Source organism: Leptonychotes weddellii, chromosome 9 (genome assembly GCF_054177405.1).
Source record: "Leptonychotes weddellii isolate Sample4059 chromosome 9, ASM5417740v2, whole genome shotgun sequence".
Classification (NCBI taxonomy): Eukaryota; Metazoa; Chordata; class Mammalia; order Carnivora; family Phocidae; genus Leptonychotes; species Leptonychotes weddellii.
The window spans coordinates 33,102,286-33,123,142 of record NC_138377.1 but is presented as its reverse complement, the minus strand read 5'-3'; the positions used below and the strand labels follow the sequence as shown (position 1 = coordinate 33,123,142).

At 38.4% G+C, this 20,857-nt stretch overlaps 1 protein-coding gene across 5 annotated transcripts in view; it reads right to left on the bottom strand.

Moving 5' to 3' along the window:
* Positions 1-1,208: 1,208 nt before the first annotated feature.
* The window catches only part of WDR89 (WD repeat domain 89), a 40,950-nt gene continuing 21,301 nt past the window's right edge, over positions 1,209-20,857 (bottom strand). For 3 of the 5 annotated variants that reach the window (XM_081830410.1, XM_081830411.1, XM_006741725.3), the window contains one exon: positions 1,209-7,105. In XM_081830410.1, the coding sequence (XP_081686536.1) occupies positions 5,912-7,075 (1,164 nt within the window). In that variant the 5' untranslated portion in view covers positions 7,076-7,105 and the 3' untranslated portion in view covers positions 1,209-5,911. Of the gene's footprint in view, positions 7,106-12,661; positions 12,712-13,368; positions 13,434-20,857 lie in introns of those variants that run through there. The other 2 variants (XM_081830413.1, XM_081830412.1) reach the window with 2 other exon arrangements.

Below are 20,857 nucleotides of genomic sequence, written 5' to 3'. Positions count from 1 at the left end.
TTTTTTTTTTTTAAAGATTTTATTTATTTATTTGAGAGAGAACACATGAGAGGGGGGAGGGTCAGAGGGAGAAGCAGACTCCCTGCCGAGCAGGGAGCCCGATGCGGGACTCGATCCAGGGACTCCAGGATCATGACCTGAGCCGAAGGCAGTCGCTTAACCAACTGAGCCACCCAGGCGCCCTGGTTAGCTATTTTTAACAGTGAATATATATTCATAAACAAATGGACTTCACTTTTTTCTTCATTTTCATCTGGTTTTGGAATTAAGGTTATGTTAAACTTAAATTCCATTTTGTCAAGGAGTGCCTGGGTGGCTCAGTTGGTTAAGCATCTGCCTTTGGCTCGGGTCATGATCCCAGGGTCCTGGGATTGAGCTCCAGGTCAGGCTCCCTGCTCAGCAGAGAGTCTGCTTCTCCCTCTGCCCCTGACCCCACTTGCGCTCTCTCTCTCAAATAAATAAATAAAATCTTAAAAAAAAAAAAAACAATTCCACCCTGGTTTTTTGGTTCATATTTGTCTGGTATATATATTTTTTGGTAATAACTTCATTTGGGTAAAATTCATATGCAATTCATTCATTTAAAGTGTACAATACAAAAGAAATAAAGTGTACAATACAATGTTTTTTTTTTTTTAAGATTTATTTGACAGAGAGGGACACAGTGAGAGAGGAAACACAAGCAGGGGGAGTGGGAGAGGGAGAAGCAGGCTTCCTGCAGAGCAGGGAGCCTGATGCGGGGCTCGACCTGAGCCGAAGGCAGACGCTTAATGACTGAGCCACCCAGGCGCCCCACAGTGGTTTTTATTATATTCAGAGTTGCGCAACTATAATCACCAACAGTTTGCATCACACCCTCCCCCCCCAAACATCCACCAGCTCTCCCATTTTCCTCCCACCTCCCAGCCCTAGGTAACCACGATTATATGTTCTTTTGTTGTTCTTCTTCTTCTTTATAGACTTGACTATTCTGGACTTTTGATGTACATGGGATCATCCAATTTGGTCTTTTGTGGCTATTTTTATTTAGCATGTTTTCAAGATTCATCTGAGTTGTAGCATGTATTAGCATTTCTTTTCTTTTTATGGCTGAATAATATTCTATTTATGGATATACCATAATTTACCCCTCCATCAATTGATGGTCATTTGGATTATTTCCACCTTTGGCTATTATGAATGATGCTATTATGAGCACTCATGTACAAGTTCTTGTGTGGACTTATGCTTTCAATTCTCTTCAGCATATACCTAATTTGGAACGGCTGGATCAAACAGCAACTATGAAGGAATGGCCAGACTGTAGCTATACTATTTTACATTCCTAACAGCAGAGCAGTGTATGAAACTTTCAATTTCTCCATAAGCTCACCAACATTTTTTTGATTATAGCCATCCCAGTGGGTGTGAAGTGGTATCTCATTGTGGTTTTGGTTTGCATTTTCCCAATGACTGATAATGTTAAGCATCTTTTTGTGTGTGTTCACTAACCATTTCTGTATCTTCTTTGGAGAAATGTCTATTCAGATCCTTGATCATTTCAAAAATTGCTTTCTCTTATTATTGAGTGGTAACATTTTAAAAATATGTTTTGAATGCAAGTTCTTATCTATTATTTGCAAATATTTTCTCCCATTCTGTGGGTTGGTATACCTTTCCTCATCCTTTACTTTTTTTTAACCTAAGTCTTTAAGTGAATTTACTTATTTTTAATTGGTTTTTTTTTAAGATTTTATTTATTTGTCAGAGAGAGAGAAAGAGCGAGCAAGCACAAGCAGGGAGAGCGGCAGGCAGAGGGAGAAGCAGGCTCCCCACTGAGCAGGGAGCCCAATGTGGGACTTGATCCCAGGATCCTGGGATCATGACCCAAGCCGAAGGCAGATGCTTAACCAACTGAGCCATCCAGGCATCCCTATTTTTAATCTTTTAAAAACTTGTCTTTTTAAATGATTTTTAATAGGAGGGTCTCTTTTAATTGGTGGGTTTAAGGCACTTATTCTATTTTCCACATGGTCAGATGCATTGGGAAACCTGTCAAGTTCACTTTTCTCCCTGGACATCTCCCTCCTGATAGCTCATGTCCTCTTGTTCCAACCTGGATTGAATACTGTGGGCCTGCTGCAAAGCTGTTATCCTGCCACTGTGCTGGGTTGGTGCCCCGATTCCTGGTATCTCTTGTCTTCCTTGATTTACTCCTTTATTCTTTGTAGAGTACATCCTCCAGTATCCTTTTTCAAAAGCTGCAGAGAAAGTAAAGTTTTAAACCTCACATGTGAGGGCAATTTGACCTATAGAATTAAAGGTTGAAAAGCAATTATCTCCTAAAATCCAAATTTTTAAATTCCTCAGTGGCCAATGAGTGTGGTTAGCAATGGATATTCTGTTAGGGAAATAAATTTGGTTCCTGAGTTTCAGAGAGCAAGGAAAAAACATTCACTGAGCAAGGGATGTCTCAAAAAATTTATTGCCATCTATTTGCTTCGTGAGTTTGGAGAGCTTAAGTTCAGATAGCAGGAAATTGTCCTCAGAAGTTGGAACTTTGATTCACCATTTTGTGTCATCCAGATTTACTAATGAAGAGTCTAAATCACATGTTATCCTTGTACCTAAGTGATTGCTTCCCCCCTGCCTTCCTTTGGAAATTTTTAAAATTTTCTCTTTGTTCTTGGAGTTCTGACACTTCAGAGTACTATGCCTTGGTGTGGGTCTTTTTCATTTATTATACTTGACACTGTTGGGCCTTTCAATCTGAAGACTGGAGTTCTGGGGATAGCCTCTAATGGTATTTCATTACAACTCCAAACTTTACATTTTTTCTCACATTGTAAAAACTGATAATCTGATATTAGACCCCTATATTTATCTTCTGTGGCTTTAATTTTTTCTCTCACTCTCTCTCTTTGAGGTCTACTTTCAAAGGTATTTTCTCACCTGCATCTTCCAACTCTATTAATTACTTTTGGGGGGGGCAGGAGGAGGGAGAGAGAAGGGCAGAAGGGGCAGAGGGAGAGGGAGAGAAAGAACGCTCAGCAGGGAGCCCGACACAGGGCTTGATCTCACAACCCTGAGATCATGCCCTAGCCAAAATCAAGAGTCTGACATCCAACCTACCGAGCCACCTAGGTGCCCTCTATTAATTACTTTTAAAGTTTTTTTTTTTTTTTTTATGTATTCATTCGAGACACAGAGATACAGAGAGAGAGAGAGAGAATATGAGCAGGGGGAGAAGCAGAGGGAGGGGGAGAAGCAGGCCCCCCGCTGAGCAGGGAGCCCGATGCGGGACTCGATCCCAGGACCCTGGGATTATGACCTGAGCCAAAGGCAGACACTTAACCATCTGAGCCACCCAGGCACCCCCATTAATTACTTTTAAATTTTAAATATTTTTGAAAGTTTTACTGTTTTGGTAACTGTCTCATTTCCTGTTGTTTTATAAATGCAATGTCTCCAAGTCTTTTTATACAGCTTTTCTACTTACATAGTCAGCATTATCTCATATCCTAAGTATCTTAAAAACATGGTTTTTCATTTTTACATAGTGCTCCATCAAAAGATCAAAATGTACCAAAGATTTTAAGCAGCATGAGACATTATCAAATCTGTTTTCTACGTTCAGCCTAGAAATAGTGGGAAGAATGAATTGGAGCAGATTAGAGCCAGGGTCTGTAATCTAGGAGAGAAATGATGAAAATCTTATCTAAGGCACTAGTGGGGGGGTAAAGGCAAAGGAACAGCAGACAGATTCTGGGAGGTGGAGTGGCACAGGACTTGGTGATTGACTAAATAGGAGAAAAGAAAAAAATCCAGAATTAACCTCAGGTTCATGATTTGAACAACAGCAAGAACAGGTGAATCTTTTCAAATAAGAATTACGTATTTTGAGGGGCACTTGGGTGGCTCAGTTGGTTAAGCCTCTAACTGGAGTTTGGCTCAGGTCATGATCTCAGGGTCATGAGATCAAGCCCTGCCTCGGGCTCCCCGCTCAGTATTAAGTCTGCTAGAGATTCTCTCCTTCTCCCTCTGCCCCTCCTGCTCATGCTCTCTCTCTCTAAAATAAATAAATAAATATTTAAAAAAAGAGAGAATTCTTTATTTTGAGTATGTTTAACAGTGACTTAACTATTACTCCCTCTCAAGTGAGTGACGCTAGATCATACCTACGTGTAAGTAGCATTGTGCTATAGAATACTATTTCCCCCTAGTGCTATGGTCTCAGAGATAAGTCATTAACATTTAAAGAGAAATGTAAAACGTTCTAAAGTAATGTTTGTATTTTTCATGACAATATTTTTAGTTCAAAAGATAAAAATGTTTTACAGTAACTTTATATATTCTTATCTATAAGAAGATATTTTTATTTGTAATTAAACATAAGAAAACATACCAAACCTTTAGAGTGACCAACTTTTTTAAAAAAGATTTTATTTATTTATTTGAGAGAAAGAGAGAGAGAGCACATGCGGGAGTTGGGGAGGTGCAGTAGAGGGACAAGCAGACTCTGCTCTGAGCATGGAGCATTGTGGAGCTCAGTCTCACAACCCTGAGATCACAACTTTGAGACAAAATCGAGAGTCAGATGCTTAACCGACTGAGCCACCAGGCACCCCAAGTGACCAACTTTTTAATTAAGATTCTCTGGAGGGGTGCCTGGGTGGCTCAGTCGTTAAGTGTCTGCCTTCGGCTCAGGTCATTATCCCAGAGTCCTGGGATCGAGCCCCACGTCGGGCTCCCTGCTCCGCGGGAAGCCTGCTTCTCCCTCTCTCACTCCCCATGCTTCTGTTCCCTCTCTCACTGTGTCTCTCTCTGTGAAATAAATAAATAAAATCTTTAAAAAAAAAAAAGATTCTTTGGAAAAATATTTAACAGTAAGGATGAAAAAACCGGCAGTAAACAAAAATTCAAGTTTAAAATTATGGTGTTCTTTCTCCAGCAGCACCTCCTGCATGGCCCCCACTCCCCATGGGCACCTAAGTTTAAAATTATAGATGAAACACTATGAAAGAAAATTTTATCATAAAATAGTAGAATATTTTGAAATAAAAAGTCATTCTGCTATTATAAATACTTTTGTTTTTGTATATTCCCTTTGAATCTCAAGATCCCTTTGAATTTGCAAGATAATTTCCTTTTCATCAATGAAATATTTGCTTATTTTTAACTGTTTAAAAATATAGATGCAAATAGGGGTACCTGGGTGGCACAGTCCGTTAAGCATCTGACTCTTGATCTCAGCTCAAGGTATGGTCTCAGGGTGGTGAGTTCAAGTCCCGCACATTGGGCTCCATGCTGAGAGCGTGGACGCTACTTAAAAAAAACAAAATCTATCCAGACAGATAGATGCAAATATATACTAAATATATTTTTCTTAAATAGATGCAAATCATTTTATTTCTAAAAAACTTTAGTTCTATTTAGAATCATTAGAATATTTACATTTAAATACTCCAACATAATCTATGTGTATTAAGCAAGTGGGAGCTCCTACAGAAAACAGTCTGATTTGATTTTATAAATAATGAAGATGATTTAAAATGTAAAAAAAAACCTGAATTTAAAAAACATAGCTCAAACCACCTGATTTTTTAAAGTCACACCAGCCATCTACTTCTAAAAAGTCCTTATCAAAGCTATTTCTTTAAACCCAACATTTACTAACTCAACAGATGGGTTTTAAAAATGAGGAATGTAATTTTACTTTCAACTCACTGATTATATACTCAACTGGCAGCTTTAAAAAAAATAATTTTAGAATACATGAAGACCTGAATTAAACCATTTTCAACATTTTTCCAGGATTGTTTGCTAACTGGCTTGTTTTTACATATGAGCTTTAAACATATCTATCACAGGTAGTACACAAAAATAACTACTTGAAACTATAAAACCTCTCAAGTAAACTCCCAACATAACATCACTGCTTTTTCCTTCTCTTGTAAGAATCATTACTGTGAACTCGAACTCGCTGGGACACAGAGGATGCTATTTTCATGCTGTCTTTCTTTGTAAATGTCTTCCCTATTGCTCCAGGTTTCCAAAGTAACAACTGTGCATCTTCTCCTCCGGTTAGCATAGAATCATCCTGCATATTCCAAGAGAAAGAACGGACTGTAGCAGCATGCCCTCCATGAAGGCTGGTCACATGGATCAATCCTGATATACTGCAGCTCATCAAGTGAATAATTCCCGTGTTTGTTCCTCCAACAACAAACAATTTGTCCATTTTTTCATGATATAGGCCACCGATTAAATAGTCCAAAATACCTTCTTTCAGATTAACTACTTCTCTGACATCCTGGATGTTCAAACATGTAATTGGTTCATCAGTATCCAGATGATTAAGATCCCACCAACAAAATCCTTCATCATGTGTCATGCAGTAAATCTGTTTATAATCCTTCCCAGACCAACCAACACAGCTTACTGATGAAACGGAGTTGCAGGTTGTAACCAGTGCATCTTCTTCATTATCAACACTAATATCAAATACATTTACCAGGCCATCAGTTGAACCCGAGACTACCATGTTGGGATTGTTGGGATGGAAGCACACTTGAGTGACATCATCACTATGAGTCTCTGAATATGCTCCAAGTGGGTCTTTGGTAGTAGACAAATCCTGAGAATTAATTCTTGCATCCCAAAATACCAACAATGCATCATCATCCACTTTTTCTGTACCAGCACAAATGACATGATCATTACAGTTGATATCAAAACTAATAAAAATATTGGAAGGGTAACCCTTGAACAGCTGGACAGGTTTTTCACTGGCTAATCGAGCATCCCAACACTTTACAGTGCCATCGGTGCATGATGAATATACACTGTCACAAGAATTTGCAAATTTAACTCCATTAAGAAGTCCAGGATATCCACTAAATTCTCGTAGTATGTATAGCCTTTCTTTATCATATATTCTGATTGATCCATTAGAACATAAAACAGCAACCAAGTTTTCTTTTTCTGCTTGTACAGCTTTTGATGTATCTATACCAAGCAAATAAGTAGGCTCTTTAGTTTCTGAGGAACGTTTAACAATGTTCAGATTAGCAAACTGTTCCTCAATCTTCTCCATGTCAGGAGTAGCATCCAAGCGTAGTAAAATCTGTAATAAAAATACAAAAATTAAAATTAAACACAAAGCTTCTCCAAAGTTGTAATTAAATCAAGAACATTTTCCTGAGGACTGGCACAAAACAATAGAAATAAAATCTATTCTAATATTTTAATCTTTCCCTGCCATATAACTAAAACTTAGTCACTTCCTTCTAATTCAATCACTCTTGAATACTGAATCTACCGTATATACCTTATGCCAGTAAGAGAATTTTAAAACATGTACATATACTGCTCAGTAGTTCCTTTTAGCTTACACCCAATTATTGGTCCTACTCATAATTCTCAGCGTTAGCCAGTATCTCTACTTTGGAATCATCTTCTCCCGGCCCCAGCTGCCTGATGCAACTTTTAGAATTTAAACGTAGATGTGAATGCAGAAAAATCGTCCCCCAAAGATGTCAATGCCTTAATCCTTGGAACCTGTGAATGTTAGGTTACATGGCAAAGAAGAACTGAGGTAGCTTATCAGTTGATCTTTACAAAAATTTTTTTTATTATTGAAGTATAGCTGACACACAATGTTACATTAATTTCAGGTGTACAACACAGTGATTCCACAAGTCTATGTTATATTATGCTCACCACAAGTGTAGCTACCATCTGTCACCATACAGTGCTATTTCAATACCACTGACTATATTCCCTATGCTGGACTTTTTACCTCCATCATTTATTCATTCCATAACTGGAAGCCTCTATTTCCCACTCCCCTCCATCATTTTGCCCATCTCCCAGATCCCTCCCCTCCCACAGCCATCAGTTTGTTCTGTGTATTTATGTCTATATCTGCTTTTTGTTTTGTTTTTTAAATGCCACATATAAGGTAAATCAAATGGTATTTGTCTTTCTCTGTCTGACCTATTTCACTTAGCACAATACCCTCTAGGTCCATCCATGTTGTCATGAATGGCAAGATCTTTCTTTTTTTTTATAGCTGAGTAATATTCCTGTGTGTGTGTGTGTGTGTCTTTTTTTTTTTTAAGATTTTATTTATTTGACAGAGAGAGAGACAGTGAGAGAGGGAACACAAGCAGGGGGAGTGGGAGAGGGAGAAGCAGGCTTCCCACCGAGCAGGGAGCCCGATGCAGGGCTCGATCCCAGGACCCTGAGACCACGACCTGAGCCGAAGGCAGACGCTTAACGACTGAGCCACCCAGGCGCCCCTTTATCCATTTATTTATCAGTGGACACTTGCTTCTATATCTTGGCTATTGTAAATAATGCCGTAATAAATATAGGGGTGCATATTATCTTTCTGAATGAAGTGTTTTCATTTTCTTTGGGTAAATATCCAGGAATAGAATTACTGGATCATATGGTATTTCTATTTTTAAAGGAACCTCCATACTATTTTCTACAATGGCTGTACCAATTTACATTCTCACCAATGGTGCATGAGGGTTCCTTTTTCTCCATAGCCTCACCAACACTTGTTATTTCTTGTCTTTTTGACTCTAGCCATTCTGACAGATGTAAGGTAGTATCTCATTGTGGTTTTGATTTGTACTTCCCTGATGATGAGCGATGTCGAGCACCTTTTCCTGTTATCTGTTTGCCATCTGTATGTCTTCTTTGTAAAACTGCCTATTCAAGTCCTCTGCCCATTTTAATTGGATTATTTGGGGTTTGTGTTGAGTTGTGCTTATCAGTTGATCTTAAAATAGGGAGATTATTCTGGATTATCTGGGTGGGTCCAATGTAATCACCATTGTTCTTAAAAGTAGGAGGAGGCAGAACACGATGAGAGTCAGAGAGAGATGTTACTATGGAAGAAAGGCACAGAAAAATATAATGTTGGTTTGGGGGAAGAGGGTCAATAAGTGGGTGGCCTGTAGGAACTGGAAAAGGCAAAGAATCGTTCCCATTTAGAGCCTCCAGTTGGAAATGCCAGCGCTGCTAATACTTTGATTTTCACCCACTAAGATCTATTTTGGACTTCTGACCCCTCAAAATTATAATAAATTTGTGTTGTTTCAAGCCATCAAGTTTGTAGTAATCTGTTACAGCAACAATCAAAAACCAATACACAGGGGTTCCCAATATGAAATTCTGAAGAGGTGCTTCTCAGGCAGCAGTAACTTGTAAATGGAGAGCTGGAATGTGACCCTAGGCATTCTAGCTTCAAGGGCTGTGTGCTCTTTACTACCACGCTAGATTGCCTCTTTTTTTTTTTTCTTCCTTTTAAAATATTTTATTTTGGGGGCACCTGGGTGGCTCAGTTGGTTAAGCATCTGTCTTCAACTCAGGTCATGATCCTCTGCTCTGCAGGGAGCCTGCTTCTCCCTCTCCTTCTGCCTGCCGCTCCCCCTGCTTATGCTCTCTCTGTCAAATAAATAAAATCTTAAAAAATACGTATTTTATTTTTAAGTAATCTCTATACTCCATGTGGGGCTCAAACTTAGAAGATTGCTTTTTTTTTTTTTTTTTAATTTTATTTATTTACTTGACAGAGAGAGACACAGCAAGAGAGGGAACACAAGCAGGGGGAGTGGGGGAGGGAGAAGCAGGCTCTCCTCCGAGCAGGGAGCCCGATGCGAGACTCGATCCCAGGACCTGGGACCATGACCTGAGCCGAAGGCAGACGCTTAACGACTGAGCCACCCAGGCGCCCTAGAAGATTGCTTCTTAACGGTAGGTTGTATGTAGAACAAGTTCAAGGCCAGAAAAATACGCATGCCTAGTGACTTTATCACAAATTTTTCTATCTTGCTTTTACCAATGAATAGTCTAGCCTATGTCACAAATTCACATTTTCATTCTTAGGATGAAATGCTTTTTTTGTTGTTTCTTTAATGACAGCTTTTTAAGCATCCGTCTTTTCATCTTTTTTTTTTTTTTTTAAGATTTTATTTATTTATTTGACAGAGAGAGAAAGCACGAGCAGGGGGAGTGGGAGAGGGAGAAGCAGGCTCCCTGCCGAGGAGGGAGCCCGATGCGGGACTCGATCCCAGGATCCTGGGATCATGACCTGAGCTGAAGGCAGACGCTTAACCATCTGAGCCACCCAGGTGCCCTCCATCTTTAAAAGAAGAAATGAGTACAATTCAAGAGCTGTTAGAAGAATCAACTGAGATAATGTGTTCAGCACAAGGCCTGGCATATAAAATGCATATTCAACAGATGTAATGTAAAAATTATCAGTATTACCACTACCAATACCACTAACACCAAATTGGGGGGGGGGAGGGATTTGGATCTATCAAAGTGGCTTCAAATAGCACAATTAAATCAATGGGCAAAAATATTAAAAAATTGGATTTGAGTTCAAAACAGAGTAAGTATCCTCTTCAGTTTATAATTCTGAATATTTAAAAATCTGTAAGTTGAAAGAATAGTACAATGAACACCCAAACACAATTTTTCACTTCCTGGGTTCACCAACTATTATTTCATTTGCTTTCTCTCTATCTCTCTAAACATACATATACACAATTCTTTGATGAACTATTTGAAAGTTAACTGCAGAAAAAATATCACTTCATTCCTAAATACTTTGGCATAGAGCACCTTGCAATCTTTTGTTTTCATGACACTGAATTTTTGAAAAGTCCAGTCTAGTTGTCTCATAAGTTGCCCCACATTCTGGATTTTTCTAATGTTTCCTCATGAGTAGGTTCCAGTTAAACATTTCTGGCAGGGATACTGTGTAGGTAATGCTGGGTACTTACTGTATCACATCAAGGAAACACGTAATACCAAGTCTGATCGCTGAGTTAAGGCAGTAACTGACAGATCTCTCCATTTTAAAGGTACATTCCTTCCTTTATAGTTAGTAAGTAATCATGGAGTGATACATTGAAATTGTATGAATATCTTATCCTCTAACAACCTTTCACCCAAAAATTTTAGCATCCATGGAGTATCTCTTGCCTGAATCAAAATTACATTGGGATTTGCCAGTCATTTTCTAATTCTATCACTCTTCCTACCTTATCTGGCATTCTTCTATAAAGAAGAGCTTCTTCCTTTCTCTCTGAGTTTCACTGAGAAATTATGATTTTTAGAGACATATATTATAATCCATTACTTCATGGTCCTTACTGGTGCTCACACTGTCCCCAACTTGGCCACTGAGAAACCCTTAAGCCAGCTTCTGTGTCCTTTTAGTATGACACCATTAGTCTGTAAGTCCTACATGGAAAAAATAAACTGTGTAAGAATAAGAGAAGTCTGAAAGTGGTGAGCGTCCTTCAACGTAAGTCTTCAGGGAGTAAACGACCATTTAACAGTTATGCTGTGGTAGCGTAACTCAACAGCAGAGGCTAAAACGTCCTCCTTTCCTTGAACATGTTTCCTTGAATATGTTATGCTTGCATCTGCCTCAGGTCTGTAGCAAGAGCTGTCTGGAATACTTTCTCTTCATTTTTTCTGTAAGTAAAAATTGCTTTTACCAATGAATATTCTAGCCTACCTCAGAAATTCACATTTTCATTCTTAGGGTGAAATGCTTTTTTTTGTTGTTGCTTTAATGATAGCTTTTTAAGCATCTGTCTTTTCATCTTTAAAAGAAAAAATGAGTATCAACTCAAGAGTTGTTAGAAGGATCAACTGAAATGTGTTCAGCACGCCTGGCAAATAAAATACATATTCAACAGATATTATATAAAAATTACCAGGGGCGCCTGGGTGGCTCAGATGGTTAAGCGTCTGCCTTCAGCTCGGGTCATGATCTCAGGGTCCTGGGATCGAGTCCCGCATCGGGCTCCCTGCTCCGCGGGGAGCCTGCTTCTCCCTCTGCTTCTTTCTCTCTCTCTCTGTCTCTCATGAATAAATACATAAAATCTTAAAAAAAATTATCAGTATTACCACTACCAATACCACTAACACCACCTTGGGGGAGGGGGCGGGTTTGGATCTAGGTACTGTTATTCAGACCTCAGTGTCACCTCCCTAGAAAGATCCTCCCTAATCGACCAATCTAAAAGAGTCCCTGTCACTTCCTATCGTATTGCTTGTTTATTAATTTAAAAATTAAAAATGCCTCAGTATAAAATATTTCAAATATACAATGTTTAGAAAAAAGTATAAGACACCCAAATATAGACACTCAGATACTCAGACCTAACAGATGTTAACATTTTACTACTTCTTTGTTTTTTATTTAAGGAAATATTACAGATACAACTCCTATGAATTTATAAAATGGCATTGTATTTGTATGTATCTTCTTTGCATTTGCTCTTTTCACTCAATATTTTTGAAAAACCCTATTTTACTGTTGAACTTCTTATTCTTTCTTGCTTATCTATTATCAATAAATAGTTGTTGAATAAATGAATGAATAATTGATTCAATTTTCTTGCATTAAGAGCTGAAGAGTTCTAGGAGAAACAATAAACCTAAAAGGATATTGCATGTGTTATGTGTTTGCAGGGGGAGCTCTGCTCACGGAAATTAGTAAAATAATGGCATTCTTTAACAGTACTTTAAATAATGCTCTAAAAGGAACTGCAGAGAAAGATTTTATATTGTAAAGAAAAATATTACTTAACATAATTTTTTACCACAAGCTATTCAAATTATTCCTAAAGTGTGTATTTACTTAAGGGTGTACGTCCTGGGGCACCTGGGTGGTTCAGTCATTAAGCGTCTGCCTTCGGCTCAGGTCACGGTCCCAGGATCCTGGGATCGAGCCCTGCATCGGGCTCCCTGCTCGGCGGGAAGCCTGCTTCTCCCTCTCCCACTCCCCCTGCTTGTGTTCCCTCTCTCGCTGTGTCTCTCTGTGTCAAATAAATAAGTAAAATCTTAAAAAAAAAAGAGCGTACTTCCTATACACTCCAAGGAAGAAACCCTTTTAAAATTCCAGATAAAAACAACTGTCCATTCTTGAAATATTCAGAGTTAATATGAAGTTATAAAATAAATAATTTTTCCTACTGCTTCATTTTGATTTTTGCATATGAAAGATCAGGTTGATGAGAATTTTAAACATCAAGTTTAACGTGGCTTTTAAGTTAATAGTAATTTGTAGGACTATGACCATGCACTCTAGCAGGATAGTAGTACTGCACTCCTTCCCTCCACTACATTGCCTGGAAAGTCTGTTTCACATTGGAACAGTATCCTGAATGGCTTTAATTCAAAGGATTCCAGGGGTTGATGGGTCAGGTAGGGTGGGCCCCAGACTGAATGCTACAGCAAACTTAACACTTCAAGACTGTAGAGATGGGGGCGCCTGAGTGGCTCAGTCAGCTAAGCATCTGCCTTCAGCTCAGGTCATGATCCCAGGACCCCGGGATTGAGTCTCACATCGGGCTCCTCGCTCAGCGGAGAGTCTGCTTCTCCCTCTGCCTGCTGCTCCCCCTGCTTGTGCTTGCTCGCTCTCTCTCTGGCAAATAAATAAACAAAATCTTAAAAAAAAAAAAAAAAGACTAGAGATGGTAACAATCACAGTGGTTGTCCACCTGATACACTGTTCAAAGGCAATATAGTTCTTCAAGAAAGAAAGAACTAAAGAATGGATGGGTGGGTGGATGGATGAAAGGAAGGAAGGAAGGAAAGAAAGAAAGAGAGAGAAACAAAAAGGAAGAAAGATATTAGAGATAAGGTAGGCATATCTCACAAAAACCTCAAGCTATAGAGCTTATACAGTACACAGATACAGTGAAGTAATTTAATCTCTAATGGGGAAACATGAAAACCTCTAGCTTATGTCTTACCACATTAATATGCAAGTGAGTCAGACTTGAAATATAACCTTCTGAGGCTATGTAGTTAATTCTTAATTTTACATGCTAATGAATCATTCCGAGATGATAAATACTTCTTCTTCTATGCACAGCCTTTATCTGAGTTTTCTTTGCATGATCCACTTCCTGTCCCAAAGAGAAGCCTTGGCTCTTTTTGTCCCACACTACACTCTCACAGGGTAACTTCATTCACATTCATGTTTTCAAGGGCCGCCTATATGCCAATGATCTCATCCATTTACAGATCTGTATTTCCGTCTACTGGCCATTTCTCTTTGAATGTGTCTCATTACACCCCAAAATAAAAGTGGTTATTTATGCTTCCCTCCTCCCCCACCAAGTCTTCCCTTTAAAAACAAAAACAAGGTATATTTCACAATTTTCTCCATTTTGGCTAATGGTATTAGCACCATGACAGCCCTCTGATCTACCTGGCTAAGCCAGAACCTCTGGGATATCTAATTCTCCCTCATCCAATCAGTTTCCAAATCTTACTTTTGCGTTGCGGGATGCTTAGGGAAGAATTAAGTTAAATCTATTTCTGTCGATCAAAACAATATTGACAACTTCATATGATTCAACCTAACAAAAACATATGAAGAGAACAAATAAGATTAACCATAATTTCTATCTTTTCTCTATTTGTTCCTGTTAGATGCATAAAAGGAAGCTTAGTTAGCATTCTAGATCTCAACAGGCTAGTGAGAGCTGAGGACTGTGGAGTGAGCCTTTCTTATGTCAACATACAAACATACAGATACACAAATGAAAAGGGGCACAAAAAGAGGGGGACAGAAAAGAGTACTATAGAATATGCAAGACAAAAGAAATGAAAATAAGCCAAAAGGGAACAGCAGTGAAAAGAGAAGGGAATGTACAAAAGAGGGGGGCAGTTACTGCCACCACCTCTGGAGTCCTGCATGGGTGAGACTGCACTTCGTACGTTGCCCACACAGACATGAGATGAGAAATCCAGATAATGGAAGTTTAGTAAAGGCTAAAGCTATGATAATTTGTGTGGTTAAAAAGAATTTTTCTTCATTTAAAAAAGATTGTGGGGCGCCTGGATGGCTCAGTCGTTAAGCATCTGCCTCGGCTCAGGTCATGATCCCAGGGTCCTGGGATCGAGTCCCGCATCGGGCTCCCTGCTCCACAAGGAAGCCTGCTTCTCCCTGTCCCACTCCCCCTGCTTGTGTTCCCTCTCTCGCTGGGTCTCTCTCTGTCAAATAAATAAATAAAATCTTTAAAAATCAATCAATCAATAAAATCTTTTAAAAAAATAAAATAAAGAAGATTGCTTGTTAGAGTTCACTAGTCATCATAACCGACTGCAGTATGGGCCTAGGTGTTCTGAGAACAGCGGTAGAACAATTACTAATATTGAAGAGGAAAAATCTGTGTCCTAAGATGGCCAACCGAGCCAGGAAGAAAGTCTCAGTCCCTGCCCCGGGACTCTTCCGGGTTCTTCTCCCTGCTCCACTTCCCACCAAAAGTACCAAGTATGCGGAAGTAGAAATGTATAAATTACCCCCCTTTGCTTGTGCTCGGGGCTCAGACCTTTGGAGATCATTCTCCTCTGAGCCCGCTGGTGTTAAATAAACCTCCTATCCTCCAAGATCTCAGGGTGCTGCTTGATTCTTCTCTCGGGGCATCCAATCCAGGTTCCGTAACAATATCTCATCTTGATCCACTTAGTAAAGATCAGCTAACAGCAGAACCCCGGAACTGCTGTTGTGGTTCTTACTGGGATACAGGATTCTCACTTCTGAATATAATGCGGAGGGTGGAAGATATTTTGAAAGACAACCCAAAACAAACGTCTTAGGATAAGCTTTAAGGGGGTGAGAATATTAAATTCCTGATGAACTGCCATCTTTGAATACATTAAAGGGGAAGTGCTGATTAATCTCTTACCTGAATAATTGTCCTTAGATAATTAGGAGTTGTTTACTTAATAACAAAATCCCTAAACATAGGTATGAATTCCTTGTCGCTTTTGCCTTCATAAGATTTAAGTTCTTTTATCAGTTGAAAGGCTATTTCATTTTATTTCCTATTAAAATATACCCAGGGGGTGCCTGGGTGGCTCAGTCGTTAGGTGTCTGCCTTCGGCTCAGGTCATGATCCCGGGGTCCTGGGATAGAACCCTACATTGGGCTCCCTGCTCAGCGGGAGGCCTGCTTCTCCCTCTCCCACTCCCCCTGCTTGTGTTCCCTCTCTCACTGTGTCTCTCTCTGTCAAATAAATAAATAAAATCTTAAAAAAAAAAAGTTTGAAAAAAATATATATATACCCAGTAAAATGTTCTTTCTGTATATAAAGTACATCCCAAACATATCTAGCTGCAACTAGGTATTGCTCTGATTCTGAACTCGCTAAGTTTAAATATGAACTCTGAAGGACAGACCAGCTTAAATATCTCCATAACAGAAGAGAAAGTAGCTTTTTTTTCCCATTTAAACAAGAAACAAAAAAAGAGAAAATAACATACATTTTACACCCATTTAGAAACTATTGATTACAAAAGGCACTATACTAAAAGTCTTCTGCATATTATTTTGCATGAAATCAGAAATCGCAGTATCCTTAGAAAAAGATGTATTTCTATCTTTTGGGTATGAATGCTTATCATGCCTGAAAGATCTGACAGCATAAGCATCATACACTACTATATTTTACTACTAAAAAGTAACAATTGTATGTGAAGTATATGTTCAATTTATCAGACTTGAGTCAGAAAAACCTAATTCCCCACAGCTGAAACTTAATGTTGCCCACTTATTGTAAGGAATTAGCTATGATGAATGTGGAATGCAGAGGTCCAGCAAATAAATGTCCCAAATGTAGGGAGAAGTTTAATGGGAAAAGGCATTCAGGAATGGGTGTTAATAACTTCACAATCTACACTTATAATTTAACTACAACAATGCTATACCCACATTAATCAAATTGGGCTAGGATACCTGAGCCTCACAGAGAAGAAAATAATCATAACTGGAGTTCAACAGATGCTAGCCTATGAGGTAGCAACTTATATCTAGTTTCTTTTTTTTAATCATAGTCATTTAACCATATAAGATAGGTATTTTTATCCCCATTTTATGGCAGAAATTGAAGCTCAGAGGGACTAACTGGTCAATGTTCTCACAGTTACTAAGGGGAGGAAAAGGGGGGACTGTGGTTTGAAACCCAAGTTGTTGCTTCAAAACCTGTGAACCTGTGTTCACTCTAATACTATGCTATTGCTCTTCTATGTAAGTCCTGAAGCATAATGTCAACTATAATTAAGGAATATGCCTATTAGCCTTTGAGAGGGGGAATTACATGTTAACCCTACATATAAGCAGAGGAGAAAGAGTACAGGATGATTGAAAAAAACACATACTGGCCTAGGAAAAGGTTACGGTAAGCAAACATCACTTACTCTTTGTTTTTTTTTGTCTCTCTTTTCTCTTTTAAAACTTTTTGTTATGGAATTTATATGGAGTAGAGAATAGTAAAAGAAACCACCATGCACCAATCAGCCAGCATGAACAATTACATTCCTCAAAAGTTATTATTAGGATGAGAGGGATCAGTTATACATGTATTATTTGAAGAGCAATTAAGGAGCTCTCGTGGACAGTATGATGGAACCCCTCCAACTCATCCCCCTCTCCCTCCTTGTGGCATCAACATGGTTTCAAGACTTGACCCTAGCTCTAGGAGCAGATCTTGATTAGCTAAACCAATCACAGTAATTCCATTCTTTTAAACCAGTAATTGGTTCAGAAACCTTATATTCTTGCCAATCCATGCATGTATTCTCCTCCTAACTACAATTTGTTCAGATGTGGAACACTAATTCTAAAGTGGACCCAATCCAACTGATGGAAAGAACTTCTATTCCATGTTAATGAGAGTCCACATTTTCTATTTAAGTCAGTTTGCAGCAGAGTTTTTGTTAATGCAGCCAGAGCCACTCTAACTAATTAAAGATAATCAAATAAAGTTTTGGGTATATCACCAAATACTCACTTTATGTAAGAGTCTCCTACAAGGAAAGATTTAGGGAACATACTTTAAAAAGTCAAATTTCATTCATACTGAACCGAGGGATTTAATCTTTCATTCCCTTTAGAACATCTATCCTCTCCCCCTCCCCACCTTCTACGTTTTTTCTGTTCAAAAATAAAAGGGAAAAAATAAGATACACAAAGGAATTCCCAGAAGACCATAAAAATTGATGCTCAATAATAATGGCAGTATCCCTGATTCTAAGGATATCAACAAAATAAAAACACAAAGCACTGAAATGATACAATATTTAAAAACTTAATGTTAACTCCATCTGATAAGTTTGTTTTATTTATTTATCTATGTATTTATTTATGTATTTATTTATTATTTATTTTCTTAAAGCGGGCTCCACACCCAGTGAGGAGCCCAATGTGGGTCTTGAATGTACAACCCTGAGATGAAGACCTGATCTGAGGGTGCCTGGGTGGCTCAGATGGTTGAGCGTCTGCCTTCGGCTCAGGTCATGATCCCAGGGTCCTGGGATCGAGTCCCGCATCAGCCTCCCTGCTCCTTGGGAGCCTGCTTCTCCCTTTGCCTCTCTCTCTCTGTGTCTCTCATGAATAAATAAATAAAATCTTAAAAAAAAAAAAAAAAAGACCTGATCTGAAATCAAGAGTCAGACACTTAAGTAACTGAGCCACCCAGGTGCTCCTGGACATTTTAAAAATACATTTATATTTTTTAATATCTAAAATAGTCATATGGTTCAAAATTCGAAAACTCATGTTTTGGAACCTTTTTGTCCTCAAGCCCCTTTCTTCTCCCAGGAGGCAACAAATGTTACCAGTTTCTTCTGAATACTTTCAGAGATTGTCAATTTGAAAATAATGCAGTGGGGTGGCTGGGTGGCTCAGTAAGTTAAGCGTCTGACTCTTGACTTCGGCTCAGTCATGAGATCGAGCCCTGTATCATGCTCTGCACTCAGCCGGGAGTCTGCTTGAGATTCTTTCCCTCTTCCTCTGCCCCTCCTCCCATTCTCCCTCTCTCTCAAATAAATAAATTGTTAAAAAGGAAAAGAAAAGAATGCAGTGAAGTATTTTCAGCTTATCAAAAAATTGACCGTGTGGTGCAACAGAAAAAGCAATAGGTTTAAGAATCAAACTAGCGAAGTCATCACTGTACAAATTACCTAAACTCTCTAAGCCTCAGTTTCCATCTTTAATGCAGGGATAAAGGGGTGCCTGGCTGGCTCCACTGAACAGTATGAGGCTCTTGATCTCAGGGTTGTGAGTTTGAGCCCCATGTTGGGTGTAGAGTTTATATAAATGAACTAATAAATTAATTAAAAAAATAAAGTAGGGATAAAAATGGACAGTCAATATTGAGTGCCTATTACGGCCAAGTACGATGCTAAATTCTAAAGATTCAGATGAAAACCTATTTGCTGTCTTCAAGAAGTTAGGAGATAGAACAGTAAACAATTATAATATAGGGTGATAAGTACAAGGACAGAGGTAATCACAGGATACAGGAATACAGAGAAGTATACAGAGGGCACAATTCTTGGCATTAAGAAAGTAAGCAACAAATGTTATTTCCTTTCTTCTAATTAATTTTCATGTGATTTACATTCATTTAATTTCATTTCACATTCACATTTAAAAATTTATAATTCTTACAGCTTTTAAAACAGGCAAGCAGTCTCAGTTACTTTTATATTAAAACTTTTTAAAAAATGAATCAATAGGGGTGCCTGGGTGGCTCAGTTGTTAAGCATCTGCCTTCGGCTCAGGTCATGATCCCAGGGTCCTGGGATCAAGCCCCGCATCGGGCTCCCTGCTCCGTGGGAAGCCTGCTTCTCCCTCTCCCACTCCCCCTGCTTGTGTTCCCTTTCTCGCTGTGTCTCTCTCTGTCAAATAAATAAATAAAATTAAAAAAAAAAAAGAATACGTAAAATTTCATGAATACAAGTATCAAACAAATAATTCTCAATTCTGAATAAACTATACCAAATTGAATCAGTGCTTTTTAAGATTTTTTCATTTTATAATGAAAAATACACTTCTAAAGAGCAAATAAACTTCAACATGTTTTAGAAGACGATAGAGTTTCACTACTGTATAAGCTTCAGTGAACTTCTCTAAGATTCTTATCTTTTAGTTAGGTAATCAGAAAAGCTTAGGCTCTAACCTATTTAAAATACCCTTTGAGCTCCTTGGACAAATGAGTGATTCTAGGTCTGGGGCAGGGAAAATAGAGATGAGCCAAGAGCATCAAATAGTGCCAGAAAGTAAAGTAATACTTAAAAAAATAATAATAGTAAGATACAACAGCCAAAGAATAAAATAAAGACCCATAAATCCATACTGATAAAAATAAATGTCTATATATTTAAATAAATGAGGAAAGAATTCTAAATAATTTAAGCAGATAGACCCCCTTCAGGAGGTAGAGCTTAATTCTCTTCCCCTCCAGTACTGACTGGACTTAATTACCTGCTTCAAAAAATAGAGTATGGAAAGAGTAAAAGATAATAACTTCAAACAGAGAAACCTTAACCAATGGATGGAGGTTAACATCATCAGCAATAAGTCGTGTTGATGTCACTTGCCCCCTAGTGTGACATGAGAAAGATACTTCACTTCTGTGGTATTCTTTCCCCAAATCCATCACCCCAGTGTAATCAAGAGAAAATATCAGACAAATCCACATTCAGGAACATCCTACAAATACCTGGTTAGTACTCTTCAAAAGTTTCAAGGTCATGAAAAATAAGCAAAGTCTGAGAGACTATCACAGGTTGGAGGAGATAAGGAGGCTTGATGACTAAATGCAACGTGGTATCTTGACTGGACTGACCAGAAAAAGGATGTTAGTGGAAAAGCTGGTGAAATCCAAATAAACCTTATAGTTCAGTTAACTGTATTGTACCAGTGTTAATTTCTTAGTTTTGGTAAATGTATCATTGTTACATTAACATTGGGGAAGCTAGGTGAAGGGTATACAGAAACTGTAGTATCTTTGCAACTTTTCTACAAACCTAATATTCA